The following is a 15,000-nucleotide window of genomic DNA, read 5'->3' as shown; positions in this document are numbered from 1 at the left end:
CACCCACTCTTTTCTTCTCCCTTCATCTTTCACCCTCCCTCGCCTCCTTCCTCGCGCCCTCAACCTAGCCGCTGCCCTACGGCCGCTCCGCCCAGCCAAGCGTGGCGTCCTGTTAAAGGCTGCCTTGCTGATTGGCCAGTTTGAATACCCTGTGAACCTGTGAATAATACTCCTACGCACAATACCTTGGTCTCCTCTCCTCTTCTTTTCCTGTTCTTCCTTTTCTTCCTTATCTTCCTCCTCCATAAACCCAACTATTCACAGCCATACATTCTTTTTTTTTTTTTTTTTGTCTCATACTTCATACTTCTTTTTATATTTTTTTCTTCCTCCTTTTCTTTCTCCTCTCTTCCACTTTCTTCTCCTTCTCTTCCTCATCTACCATAAATCTGGTCATTCACCACCATACGCATTTTATGCTATTTTATATATTTTTTTCTTCTTTTCTTTTCTCCTCGTCTTCTTCTTCCTCCTTCTCTCTTCTCTTTCTCCTTCTTCTCCTTCTCTTCCATAAACCCAACCACTGACACATACACATACACATCTTTCCTGTCTCATACTTTTCTATTTTTTTCTCCTTCTTCCTCTTTTTTCTCTTTTTCCTCCTCCTTTCTGTATCTTTCTGCTTCTTCTCCTTCACCATAAGAGCGGCCATTCACAATCATACACACCATTTCTGTCTATATTTCTTTTTTTTTTTTTTTCTCCTTTCTCCTCCTCCTCCTCTGAACCCGCCCCAGTACCAGTTGCCCTCCATACCTGGGCATACCTGTTCGTAATTAGCGTGAAACAAAAATTTTACAGGTAGCCAATCTTATGTTCAATGATTTTGTGTATTCCCATGTTTCACTAATGTACTCTCTCTCTCTCTCTCTCTCTCTCTCTCTCTCTCTCTCTCTCTCTCTCTCTCTCTCTCTCTCTCTCTCTCTCTCTTCAATAATTGTAAGTACAGTTACTCGTGCAATATTTGTTCCATTGTATGTTGGTTTTCACACGTAATTTGTTGTGGTTTTGTGTATTCACGCTATTATTCTGTTTTTTTCTTACATTTTATTTTTCCTATGTCTATTCTTATTTTCCTTTCTTTTTTCTTCTTTTCTTTTTTCTTTTCTTCATCGTCTCTTCCTATTTCAATGAAGTCATTCTTCTCACCATCATATAACTCTTATTATTATTATTATTATTATTATTATTATTATTATTATTATTATTATTATTATTATCATGTTCAGAATTTTTTTTTGTACTCACTCGTTATTACAATTACTAATTCCATCATTAGCAGGTATCGCATTCTTATTCCTCTAGTTCTCATTCTTTTATTACAGCACCTCCTCCTCCATTTCAATCTACTTTTCTTCTCTAATCCTTTCCTAACAGGGCCACCATCACTTCCACCTCCACCTCCACCTCCTCTTCCTCACTATTTTTTTTTTTTTACTTTTCACTCCAAGCCTTTCTTCCATCTTTCTCTCCCGTCTCTCCCTCTCCCGTGGCATCTTCTATTACCAAACATGAAATTGAAGTAACGGGGTAGAAATTGTCTTCATAATTAATACCACTTCGACGTCCTGTGGCACTCTCTCTCTCTCTCTCTCTCTCTCTCTCTCTCTCTCTCTCTCTCTCTCTCTCTCTCTCTCTCTCTCTCTCTCTCTCTCTCTCACCACTGGCAATTTTCAGTGTACCTCCATCCTCCAGCCATCCATCCCTCTCTCTTTCTTCCTTTCTCCATCACTTCTTCCATTGCACACTTTTCCTACATTCTCCACACTCCATGACCCACCTCTCAGAACAGCTACAGGTAACAAGCATTAAGTGACGTGAAGATGACTCGGAGGTTTATGAGGAGCAGTGACAAATCATAATTGGCAGCGTGGCGTGCGGCAAATGTATTGTTAAGTGTGAGTGTGAGTGGGTGGGTGCGTGGGATGGGTCGGTGGGTTGGGAGTTGGTGGTTGATTTTGTGGGAGTGGATGGGTAGGAGGGTGTGGGTGTGGACGGTTGGGTGTGGAAGTTTGGTGATCCGAGGCAAACTGCATTGTTACGTAGTGAGAGAGAAAAAAAGTAAGGGAAAAAAATATATGACTTCTTGGTAACTTAGACACACACACACACACACACACACACACACACACACACACACACACACACACACACACATCCAAAATATTTATTTAATCACAATAATACACAGAAGAAGAAAAACAAGCCTCCGTCAGCAATCTCCTCTAACCTTGTCATCTCCACCTTCAAATTAAGCTGACGAAGACAGTGTTTACGACGATAAGCATACAAGAAAAGCAAAAGATTAAATCGCCCCTGACGTACCACCAGAAAGAGAGAGAGAGAGAGAGAGAGAGAGAGAGAGAGAGAGAGAGAGAGAGAGAGAGAGAGAGAGAGAGAGAGAGAGAGAGAGAGAGAGAGAGATCGCTCCAGAGTAAATACCGCTCCAGAAAGATAATAGAACACTGCCTAAGAGAGAGAGAGAGAGAGAGAGAGAGAGAGAGAGAGAGAGAGAGAGAGAGAGAGAGAGAGAGAGAGAGAGAGAGAGAGAGAGAGAGAGAGAGAATGAAAAGAAAGAATGAGAAAAAGAGAAAGAAAGCCTATAGCCCTTAAGTAAATTTGATATTTCCCCCATAGTTACAGGGCGGGCGGTGACATAAGCCAGAGGTGCAGATAGACTCATGTCAAGCTAATCACTAGAACAGCTTCTTTCAACTAAGTACTTGACACACATACTCAGACACACACAGGCGGCTGGCGACTCCAACGTACCGTACAGTTCTGTGTGTGTGTGTGTGTGTGTGTGTGTGTGTGTGTGTGTGTGTGTGTGTGTGTGTGTGTGTGTGTGTGTGTGTGTGTGTGTGTGTGTGTGTGTGATGAGTGGGTGTTTGTATTGATCATGTTTTTATTTTTTTTTACCTAGTTAATGTTTTCTGTGTTATAGATGTTCCTATAATATATTTTGTATGTTTCTTATGTAGGTAGGGGATATAAAGAGTGAATGTGGGCATGTGAGTGTGTGTATTCATGCGTGTGTGCGTGGATAAATTTACTTCCAGTTCATCTATGTACTAATAACCACGAGCTGGCTTACCCATTTTGTCGTTAATTAGTGTAACAAGACAGAAGCCGCGTCATGAATTATGCAACAGTTAAGCGCCTCCAGTACGTACTCGTACACCCACCCACCTGCTGTCTTACACCTTGCCTAGCCTCCTGCGTTCACTAACCCCCACACAACAACACCTTCTGACCAACTCTCCCTTAGCACCAACTCAGGACTCTTTCTAGTCCCCTCCTCCTCTTCCTCCTCCTTCTCCTTTCCCTCTTCTTCTTCATTCTTGTCATCATCATCATCATCAACAGTACTCCCTCACACAACACTTGATCAACCTTACTTGAGAACCAACAAAGGACACGAGACTTGAGACAATAAATGTCACTAAGTTTAACTTGTCAATAAAATAAAATTAAGAAAATGAACATGAAAAAGGAATTAATCACATGGTTTTCTCGAAAAAAAACAAAAAAAACTCAAGACATGAGACTTGAAGATTTTACAACACTGAGCATAACGTGTCAATAAAACAAAACCTAGAACAATAAAAAAAAAAAAAAAAAGAATCACGTAGTTTCCTCCAGCAAAAGAACAGTCTGAAGCGCGTGCGGCAAACTTAATCAACGGTTATCAACTACTGTCACACGACGTTAAACAAATAAAACGATTTCGTGGCAATTATCGCACGAGAGAGGGAGGAAAGGAGGGAGTAAAGTTGTGGCCGGCAATGGGGGTGGGGGGAGGCGGTTAGAGGAGGTTACCTAGTGTTGTGAGGGGCCTGGAGACTGTGGGGGATATAGCGGGTTGTTACTGGCGCGAGGATTGAGTGACTGCAGGGTTTTCTTTCTGGTTCTTCCGTTATTGCCAAGCTAGCGGCAGTAAAGGCGGCGGCGACTGGCGATGGTTAATGAAGAGTTATGTACCGTGAAGTGAGTGAGGCAGTGAGTGGATGAGTGAAGTGTGTGTGTGTGTGTGTGTGTGTGTGTGTGTGTGTGTGTGTGTGTGTGTGTGTGTGTGTGTGTGTGTGTGTGTGTGTGTAGGTACAGTAGGTTGGTAAGTTTTTGGATTATAAATGAGTGACTTTTTTTCCCCTCTCTCTCTCTCTCTCTCTCTCTCTCTCTCTCTCTCTCTCTCTCTCTCTCTCTCTCTCTCTCTCTCTCTCTCTAAAGTTACAAGACTGCTGCTATTATTTTTCTTCTCCTTTCACTTATTTCTTGTTATTCTCTTTCATCACCATGCTGACATTCTTCCTCCTCCTCCTCCTCACCATCATCTTCATCATCATCCTTCCCTATTCTTCACCCTCTCACTTCCTCATGCTCATTTTAGCCCTCCTGCACTTTCAATCCTTCCTCATTATCTCCGTCGCATAGTTAATCATCCTCTTCTTCCTCTTTGTCATCCTCAAATTCACCACACTACCACCACCACCATGACCTCCTACTCATTACCTAAGTCTTTGTATCCCTCAAGGGTATGGGCTCTTAATTTAGGGGTTTTAAGGGCCAGGCGAAGGATGCCCCTGTTATACGGAATCAGGTTCTCTTTTAAAGTTGGGGAGAAGAAAGAGGGAGAGAGAAGGGGAGACGGATAGATGGTCGATGAGAAAACGGCAGTGGGAAGGTTGAAAAGCGACGAAGAGAAAAAATGTTGGGATAAAAAAGTTAGGTAATGTAGAAGACGTGGGAGGATGCAAAGGAGGAGATAGAAGCGATGAGATGAGATGGAAGAATAAAAATATTGAGACAGAACGAGGATTAAGGAGAACATAAGAGAGGGAAAGGTAAAGATGGTGAAGAGCGAAAGGAGAAAAGTGTTGAACAAATAGAAAGGATATATAAAAGTTGGGTAGTAGTAGTAGTAGTAGTAGTAGTAGTAGTAGTAGTAGTAGTAGTAGTAGTAGTAGTAGTAGTAGTAGTGATACAGGATAATGATACAAAGAAAGGAGTGACAAAGCAGAAAATATGACAGCAAAAAATAAGCAGCAAGATGGTAGTAGAAAGGAAAAACAAAAGAAGAGGGAGGTTGACTGAAGATAGTGGAATAAAAATAGAGGAAACAATAACAGAAAAGGATGAGGGAACGACTGCATGAATATAACTAAAGAAAATGGGAAGAGAAAAGGTAAAGAAAAAAACACACAGAGGAAGAAGACAAATAGGCATGAGGAAAGATAATAACAGAAGATAAAGTAATAGAGGAGAGTGAAGTGTGATGAAAAGAAAGAGAGAACAAAAATGCAGGCAAAAAATATTCAACCAATAAGTGGAACATTGACATTCTCTCTCTCTCTCTCTCTCTCTCTCTCTCTCTCTCTCTCTCTCTCTCTCTCTCTCTCTCTCTCTCTCTCTCTCTGTCTCTCTCTCTCTTTTTCTCGCTCTCACCATGAGGGCAAAAATGACGATACCTTAACATTTTCCTAGGACAAAGATATAATTTTTTTAACCACTTACGAAATGTGAGAGAGAGAGAGAGAGAGAGAGAGAGAGAGAGAGAGAGAGAGAGAGAGAGAGAGAGAGAGAGAGAGAGAGAGAGAGAGAGAGAGAGAGAGAGAGACAATAACTTCTACACAAAACACACACACACACACACACACACACACACACACACACACACACACACACATAAGGTCACTCACAGCAACATTAAGCCAACATTTCACTTAGTTGGCTTACCTGATGTTCTGTCCCACACCCACAAACCCTTTATGCATTCCCCCACCCCCTTGTCGTCGCTTGCATTCCACAACAGAAGCACCACGACCGTCAAGTAAGCGCGGGAGACCTTGCCAGATTCGAAATGCTTTGTTTAATTTATATCTGTAGACAGGAATCAAATAAAAACTCAGGTAATTAAAAGCTAAATATGTGTGTAAGAAAATTAATTCGAACAAGTGAACTTCACATTTCTTAATTCTTTGTTCGAATTTGAAATACAGAAAGAGAGAGAGAGAGAGAGAGAGAGAGAGAGAGAGAGAGAGAGAGAGAGAGAGAGAGAGAGAGAGAGAGAGAGAGAGAGAGAGAGAGAGAGAGAGAGAGAGAGAGAGCACAGTCAGATTTCTTCATCCACACGCCCTTGATCTAATCCATTTCTGCTTCTCTTCTCCCCACACACCGTCCACTCATCACTGCTTACAGGCACTCACTCTTATCAACACACTCCACCTTACCGCTCCACCGTTAATTTCCCCATTCTGTAACATAGGACCGTCTTCTGAAACACTTCTAAGCAGCACCTCAACTGTTTTCTAAAGGCTCTACTTGAAGATACACGGGTTGCTAAGTGATAGATTGATAAGATTTCCACAGAATTTTGAGAAGAAACACCTTGAAAATCCTGCTAATCATCTGTGGTCTTGGAAAATAATCGTGGTGAGAGAGCCAAGCCATTTCAGAACACCGGCTCTAAGGTTACCCTATCATTTACATACAGCGCCCTCCAGCTCTGGTATATCTTTATTACTCTGTCTCTCCTTACTTATTAGTTATCTCTCTATGGAATATTTATTTCTCTGAACAATTTCTCACCTTGTTAAAAAGTCACTTTACACTATTTATTCCCTACCTTCCCCTGAGGGTTTTTAGAGAGATTAAAGACGTAGGTAGGGAGGGAGGGAAGAAGGAAGGAAGGAAGGAAGGGAGGGAGGGGGGACGGAGGGAGGGAGGTAAGGAAGTATAGAAGTGGCGATCGCTTTTTTTAGTAATTGGTTTATTTAACTCATCTCTCTAAATCCATACTTCCTCCTCTTTCTCGTCTCTTCCTCCTCCTTCGCTTCCTTCTCCTCCTTCGTTGTTGCGCCATCCTAAAATCTAACCCAACTTCTACACAACTACTGCCTTCCGTCTCCTTCTCTACTTCCTCCTCATCCTCTTTCTTTCTTCTCCTTCCTTTTTCTTTCCACTCCTCTTCTTCCTCCCTCTTCTTTTTTCCTCCTTCCTTTTCTCTTCATGTCCGTAAACCCCTCTCCCATCTCTCTCTCTCTCTCTCTCTCTCTCTCTCTCTCTCTCTCTCTCTCTCTCTCTCTCTCTCTCTCTCTCTCGCTCTCCCTCTCTTCCACCCCGTTCACCTCAAACACACGAAACTCGCTCCATAAACCCTCTCCTTATTCTTCTCTACCTTCCCTCCCGCTCCTCTACACCAATATATAAATTACCTTCATTAGCTCCTCCATTTATCACTTTCACAATAGCTTCCACGAATTATAAACAGGAGAAAATGTTACGTTACTCTTCAGAAAACGGGTGGCGGTGTCCAAGGAAGGGATGGAGGAGCATCTGTCTGTTCCTTGTGGGCACGTGGGGCATTGAACCAAGAGCGGGGGGACTGGGGGCGAGGGAGCTTAAAGAGAGGAAGGTTAAGGAGGGTGAAGAGAAGATGGGACGGGATGGGGAAGAGAATAGGTAATGTGAAGTTAGCGGAGGAGCAGAAGTGGGAATTGGAGTGCAGAGAGAGAGAGAGAGAGAGAGAGAGAGAGAGAGAGAGAGAGAGAGAGAGAGAGAGAGAGAGAGAGAGAGAGAGAGAGAGAGAGAGAGAGAGAGAGTAGGAAAATAAAAATAATCGTACAACTACTACTACCACTTCTACTACTAGCTACTGCTACTACTACTACTACTACTATTACTACTACTACTACTACTATTACTACTACTACTACTATTACTACAACAACAACAACGACAACTACTACTACTACTACTACTGCTACCATTACTATTACCCTCACCATCATTACTATTACCACTAATACTTAATTAAGGTTGAGAGAGAGAGAGAGAGAGAGAGAGAGAGAGAGAGAGAGAGAGAGAGAGAGAGAGAGAGAGAGAGAGAGAGAGAGAGAGAGAGAGAGAGAATAGCTTAACATAAGGAAGAAAATGGAAGCGGAGGCGTAGGTAGTGAAGGAAAGGTGAAGTGTGTGTGTGTGTGTGTGTGTGTGTGTGTGTGTGTGTGTGTGTGTGTGTGTGTGTGTGTGTGTGTGTGTGTGTGTGTGTGTGTGTGTGTGTGTGTGTGTGTGTGTGTGTGTGTGTGTGTGTGTGTGTGGAGGCGTGAAGGGCGGAGTCGGAAGGAGGTATGAAGTAGAGAAAAGGTTAGCATGTGTGATATTGGAAAGTCTTCTTTTTTTTTACATACCACCTGGACGTGACCGTGTGTGCCTTAAGATGCTGTAGATAAAGATCAACAAATAAGAACATAAAAACACACTCACCAGGACGACTGACAAGGAAGGAGAGAAAGAAGGAAAAGGAAGAAAATTTTACCACCTTCCAGATCACTGCACTCGTAATAGTATAGCATAGTGGTAGTAGTAGCAGTGGTAGTAGTAGTAGTAGTAGTAGTAGTAGTAGTAGTAGTAGTAGTAGTAGTAGTAGTAGTAGTAGCAGTAGTAATAGTAGCAGTAGTAGAAGTAGTCGTAGAAATAGCAGTAGTAGTTGTTGCAGTAGTAGCAGTAGTACTAATCAGCGGGAGTGGGGGAAGGTGAAGAACGGGAGTTATTACAGCATAAAGTGACTAACTGTACTCACGTGCTGCCCTTTTAACGTATTGCTGTCAAGTTAACTTTTAAAATATTACGGGATTCACCCCATTATTTGTTACAAGGAGGAGGACAATAACACGAGATGTCCTTGGAAGGAGGAGGAGGAGGAGGAGGAGGAGGAGGAGGAGGAGGAGGAGGAGGAGGAGGAGGAGAGGCATTATCGTCAGTAGCATTTCAGGAAGAACTCAATCTTGTGTACACGAAAAATGTAATAACTTTGAAAGCAAAACTGCATATTTACTGTTATTTTCGAGAGAGAGAGAGAGAGAGAGAGAGAGAGAGAGAGAGAGAGAGAGAGAGAGAGAGAGAGAGAGAGAGAGAGAGAGAGAGAGACAAGAATGCAGATGTAGAAAACCAAAACGACCTACATTTATTGAGGAGCGCTGTGTCTCCCTTCCTCCCACCATGTGTTAGAATAGCACGAGCCTTCCAACCTTACCCTCACAGTCAACTCATTCCCTCCCCCTTCGTCGACTCTGGTCCCTCCTCGTCTTAACACACCTGAGGCAACTGAATGATATTGTTTGCAGAGGGAAGGCTGAATAATACGAGTGTGTAGTGTGTGAACAGGTTGGAGTACATTCTCTCTGTCTGTTCGCTTCCTTCCCCCTTCTTCGACTTTGATCATGCCTTGTCCTCACACACTTCAGGCAATAAAATTATATTATTTGCAGTGGGAAGGTAGAAAAACATCCTGTACGTCTCTCTCTCTCTCTCTCTCTCTCTCTCTCTCTCTCTCTCTCTCTCTCTCTCTCTCTCTCTCTCTCTCTCTCTCTCTCTCTCTCTCTCTCTCTCTTATAATAAAACTCCCTATCAAGCTAAGCCAATACTGTAATGAGACCCAAAAGCACATGCATAAGAAAGGAACGTGCCTCGATCTCTTGTCTCTGTTAACACACTGAAGGCTCAAGACTTAACGTGCGAGGTGTTCCCCAAGTGTTGCTTCGTTACGGTTCTTCCATGTTTCGGTAAATGGACGACAGCTGTGGTGCAGATTCTATTTAAACACACCTTACAGTTATCATCTGGAGGTTTAAGTTGAGGGTGAGGTGAAAAAAGTATGGACACTGTTTTCTTACGAGGCTGAAAGAGATCGTTAATACGTCAGGATATACAAAAAGACAGATAAGTAGAAAGGAAAGTACTTATACAAATACAATAAAATTTGAGCTCTATTCAGCCACACATTACTATTATTATGCGAAGGTTTAAGTTTGGAGATGTAATGTAAAAATGTGGACACTGGTTTTTTTAAGTGGCAAATTGATAAATATGTAAGGATTTGTAGATGGATCAGTAGAAAGACAGATAGGTATATGGATACGAGGAGGCTTGGATGATATTCAGATGCACCTTGCTGTTATTATCTAAAAGTTCTGGTTTAAATGTTATTGATTTTTCACGTGGCAGATTGATAATATGTGAGAAATTTCAGATAATTAAGTAGAAAGGAAGGTAGATATATAAATACAAGGAAAGTTGGAATCACGATGTTTATGATAAAATTTGCCTCTAAAACAAACTACAATTTCGTGAACATATAAAAAAAAAAGTAATAATATAAAATCAAAATATGAGTATGAAATAAACAGAAAAAGAAGCAAATTAAATATAAAACCTAACACCTTTAATATTTCATTTAACTGAAGAGACATATTTAAACAATTAGGAATACTGTTATACGCGGGAATTCTGTAACATCAACATTAAATTCAAACCAAGACAGACAGAAAAAATATATATATTCCTCCATCAAACTCAAATGAATCCTCCTAAGTGATTACAGAGATGAGGGTTAATTAGACGTTCACCAATTATTTATTACAGATTTCCCTTCCAAGCTAATGAGAGGAATATAAGTTACCGAAGCACCAACGAAGAATTAACGCGCTCATCATTAATCAAGCAGTGCAGCAATTACCTTCCTGAGAGAGAGAGAGAGAGAGAGAGAGAGAGAGAGAGAGAGAGAGAGAGAGAGAGAGAGAGAGAGAGAGAGAGTGTGTGTGTGTGTGTGTGTGTGTGTGTGTGTGTGTGTGTGTGTGTGTGTGTGTGTGTGTGTGTGTGTGTGTGTGTGTGTGTGTGTGTGTGTGTGTGTGTGTGTGTGTGTGTGTGTGTGTGTGTGTGTGTGTGTGTCAGCCAAAAAAAAATAAACCTTGACAATTTAAGCCTTTAAGAACACATATAATCATTTAATGAAGTGTGTTCTCTGTAAATAAAAAGTATTAGAGAGAGAGAGAGAGAGAGAGAGAGAGAGAGAGAGAGAGAGAGAGAGAGAGAGAGAGAGAGAGAGAGAGAGAGAGAGAGAGAGAGTTTTCATTTTTTTGTGACGAAGGGGAACGTTACGTGCTGGCTGAGTGTGTGGTGGCAGGGCGCAGCGTGCTGGCATGGGCAGCTGTTATGGTTTACGGTAGTTCGTGAGGGAGGCCCGATTGCACGTGTGGAGGTACTGCAGGCCTCAGACCACTAATGGGACACATATATACGTGTTCCGATTTATTTTTGCTCATACTGCGCCAGACTTGGTACCAAGTAAATGAAATATAAGGGAGGCATTTCCTACCTGTCTTATACCATCCAAAGTCTACACGGGAAATGGCAAACATAATACGAGTACCGATTTATTTCTCTCACACAGGCTATTGTTCTGAATTATTTCCTTGCTGCCTTAAATATTTATTATCCAAAGTCCATTCATCTTCGCTTTGGTAAGGAAAACATATATTTCACTCGTCCTGAGCAAGACTTCGTCCACCGTTAAAATGAAATACACAAGAAAGGTCTATGCTTTGAACCATCTTCTTGCTGCTTTATACGTACAACATCCAAAGTTTATTAATTTTCCCTTCAACATAGGAAATATATGTACGTTAACTTATTTATCTTTACTTGCGCTGTGTAAGGCTCGCTCTCGCGCCTAAATGAAATACAAGAGATGCTTATAGTTTGAACCACTTCCTAACTGCCATATACGCACAAAATTACTGATACGTACAGCGTTATACTGATTTTCCCTTTGATATAGAAAATATATACAAGTGTACCGAATTCTTTAGCTTGTACTGGGCAAGACGTATTACAGCGTCAAAATCAAATACAACACAGCCCAGTATTTTCAACCATTTCATCGCTGCCTTACATTTATATTACCCAAAGTCTATTTTTACCTTTTGTTATGGGAAATATTTCTTTTCCTCACACCAGGCGAGATACATGCCTGTGTCAAAATTTAAATACAATACAGGCCTATATCTTGCATAATTTCCTCACTGCCTTATACTTTTAACATCAAAGGTCTATTGGTTTTCCTTTTTGATATGTGAAATTTATATACGTGTAAAGGTTTCTTTCTACTCGTAACTCGTACTGGCCAAGACACATTCCTGAGTCAAAGTGAAATATAAAACAGGCCCATATTTTGAACCAGTTCTTCACGGCCTTATACTTATGTCTTAATTTTTCCTTTCATATTCTTGAGACTATAAAATTTAAAGCTAAAAATAACTGGAGCCTCGCATGTCGTCATCTCCTTTCTTACACATTCAGTGGTCACAGACGTACAGCAGAAAAAAAAAAACACTGAAGTACGTATCGATCACAGCAAGCCTCAGACAAGTACGAGTACGTACACCCTTTCACTACTCCTTACAAAACACAATTTTACCTTATCATGATCTATCACGACGCTGATCTGAGAGGGGATGGTTGAGGAAGACAAGAGTGAGACTTTAAGGATTTTACTTCCTTGATCGGTATTTTCAGAAGCCAAACACCTGCGGAATTGTTCTAGGAAATAAAGGTCACACTGAAGGCCATGTCTGTCTCACCCACTCTCCTTCCTTCCTACCATGAGTTTTTCGTCGCTTCACGACCCGTATACTTAAATATATCTTGCCCTTTGCCAGCTATGTACTTATAACAGACTCCAGTGTAAGTTCATTTTCAAGGGTGTTTTCATGATTCTAGCTACAGTGGTAGGAACTGCCTTGAGAACCCGTGCAATCTTTTCTATAGTCTAGTATTTCTGGGAGAGCAAAGCGTTTAAGAATATGAACCCAAGCCAGCCCTATGAAGTAATGTTATCGTGTATGTCGTGAACAAGGAAAAATGTAAGAAATAATCCAAGTTTTCCAAACCTTGAAATCATGAAAAAAAGTATAAGAAATGTGTGTGTGTGTGTGTGTGTGTGTGTGTGTGTGTGTGTGTGTGTGTGTGTGTGTGTGTGTGTGTGTGTGTGTGTGTGTGTGTGTGTGTGTGTGTGTGTGTGTGTGTGTGTGTGTGTGTGTGTGTGTGTGTGTGTGGAGAAAGAGAGAGAGAGAGAGAGAGAGAGAGAGAGAGAGAGAGAGAGAGAGAGAGAGAGAGAGAGAGAGAGAGAGAGAGAGAGAGAGAGAGAGAGAGAGAGAGAGAGAGAGAGAGAGAGTCGTAGATGTGGATTAGTTGTTTAGGTACTACCTGCTACAATAAAATTAAATATACACACACATACACACACACACACACACTCACATTGTGGTTGGTGCTTCTGATTATACCATGTGGTCATTTTTTTCAGTAGTATATATCATTCTTACTATTCTCTTTTTTTTTGCCTTTTTCAATTAGTTGCTGTTATTTTCGTATTATTATTATTATTATTATTATTATTATTATTATTATTATTATTATTATTATTATTATTATTATCATACACATTATCACTTTCTCTCTCTCTCTCTCTCTCTCTCTCTCTCTCTCTCTCTCTCTCTCTCTCTCTCTCTCTCTCTCTCTCTCTCTCTCTCTCTCTCTCTCTCTCTCCCTTTCTCTCTCCCTCCATCTCTCTACTTCCATCTCTCGCTTTCAGATACGCCACACCCATCCTCACGGCACAACACGACCCAACTCACTCTCTTCTCCTTTTCCCTTCCCCAACAGAAACGCTGCAACCACTACCATTTCCTTCAACACCGCCACCACCACCACGACAACCAGACACCAGCGGCCTCCAGCTTCAGTCCCTCTCTCTCCCTCTAACCACATCCGTCAAGGAGACAACCCAGACAACCTATCGACACCAGGAGGGAAAGCTACTCATGCATGACGATGAGAGACGGCATCAAAAGGAGGCAGCAGCGGCATCCTTTCCTCTGGCGCGGTAGAGGATGGAAAGCGAACTGCAGTGTTGTTTGCCATGTGAAGTGTTTGCCTGTGAGTCTGTCTAACGTCATATGAAAGTGATATGATATCTATGGTGTGAAGAGATAGTGATTTGAACCTTTTTTCACTGTTATTATTGTTTGTTAGAAGAGTGTTGTGGAAATAGATTGCGCTCAGAGAAAAGAGAAGGACTAGGAACTTGATTTTGATGTCTTCAAGCTGCAGAAAAGACGAATATAGAAGAAGTGTGGTTATAGTTTTTGGTGGTTATGTGAAATAAAAAAAATGTGGCAGTGAAAAAGAAGAGAGAGAGGCGTAAGAAAAGAAGGAAGGTAAGGTAAAAAAAAAAAGTGAAAAAGAAAGATATTAACAACAACAGCAACAGCAACAACAACAGCAACAAAAAGAACTACTACTACTACTACTACTAATACTACTAATACTAATACTAATAATAATAATAATAACAATATTACATCAACAGCAAACGGATGTTACAGCACAGTAACTTAACTAGAGGCAGAAAGAAAGATAAAACACGGATATTTTTTTTCCCATTGTGTTGTTTGAGTTCTGCTTGTTCATTGACTGGTTTGGTTACTATTCCCGTTCAGTGTGACAAAAGAATAATAAACTAGCAAATGAGGATATCTGTGGACGATTACCGAAAAAAGGAACTGAAGTGATAGAATATGATGAAATTCATAAAATGGCTGAAAAAAAAAAAAATTATACCCGCAACCATAAGGACTGATTAACACTTCTCACGTGAATAGTGAAATGTGACTGAAAATGAGTACCGACATCCCCTTTAAATGTGTAAAAAATAACGTAAGGACAAACTCAGGAAGATCGTGATACGTGTCTCTTGTACAAATACCCACACGTTAATCATGGAAAGACTTTACCTGGGGGCTTTTCTGCATTTTAAAACAAGAGTACGAAAGGAGAAGAGATAATCATTAAAGTATGCCCGCCACTTATGCTACCGTGAGGGTGATGGTGATGCTGGCGGCGGCGATGGGGGCGGCAGGGGCGGGCGAGTGGCTATTGAAAGCCTCGCCGTATGCTAGAATACGCTCTACGCCTCCTTCTAGGGTCTTCACGCCCACGGCCGCATACATGGAAGCCTTGCACGAGTCACCAGAGCGAGGCATGAAGGCCCTGTCACCGCGAATAAGGCCCCGCAAGACTTACCCATCAGAGGAAGAGGTGTTGGCGAAGTCATCTGAAGAAGAGATTCTAAAACAGCTCTCCTCGTCCGAAGAAGAGACTT

At 41.4% G+C, this 15,000-nt stretch overlaps 1 protein-coding gene across 1 annotated transcript in view; it reads left to right on the top strand.

The window, feature by feature from the left end:
* The first annotated feature begins 14,263 nt into the window (after positions 1–14,263).
* Positions 14,264–15,000, top strand: part of LOC135107348 (uncharacterized) — a 58,224-nt gene continuing 57,487 nt past the window's right edge. The window contains exon 1 of the mRNA XM_064017081.1: positions 14,264–15,000. This exon is cut by the window's right edge and continues 222 nt beyond it. Coding sequence (XP_063873151.1) covers positions 14,694–15,000 — 307 coding nt within the window. The 5' untranslated portion in view covers positions 14,264–14,693.

The sequence above is a fragment of the Scylla paramamosain genome, chromosome 15 (genome assembly GCF_035594125.1).
Source record: "Scylla paramamosain isolate STU-SP2022 chromosome 15, ASM3559412v1, whole genome shotgun sequence".
Classification (NCBI taxonomy): Eukaryota; Metazoa; Arthropoda; class Malacostraca; order Decapoda; family Portunidae; genus Scylla; species Scylla paramamosain.
This window is presented reverse-complemented; position numbering and strand designations above follow the sequence as displayed.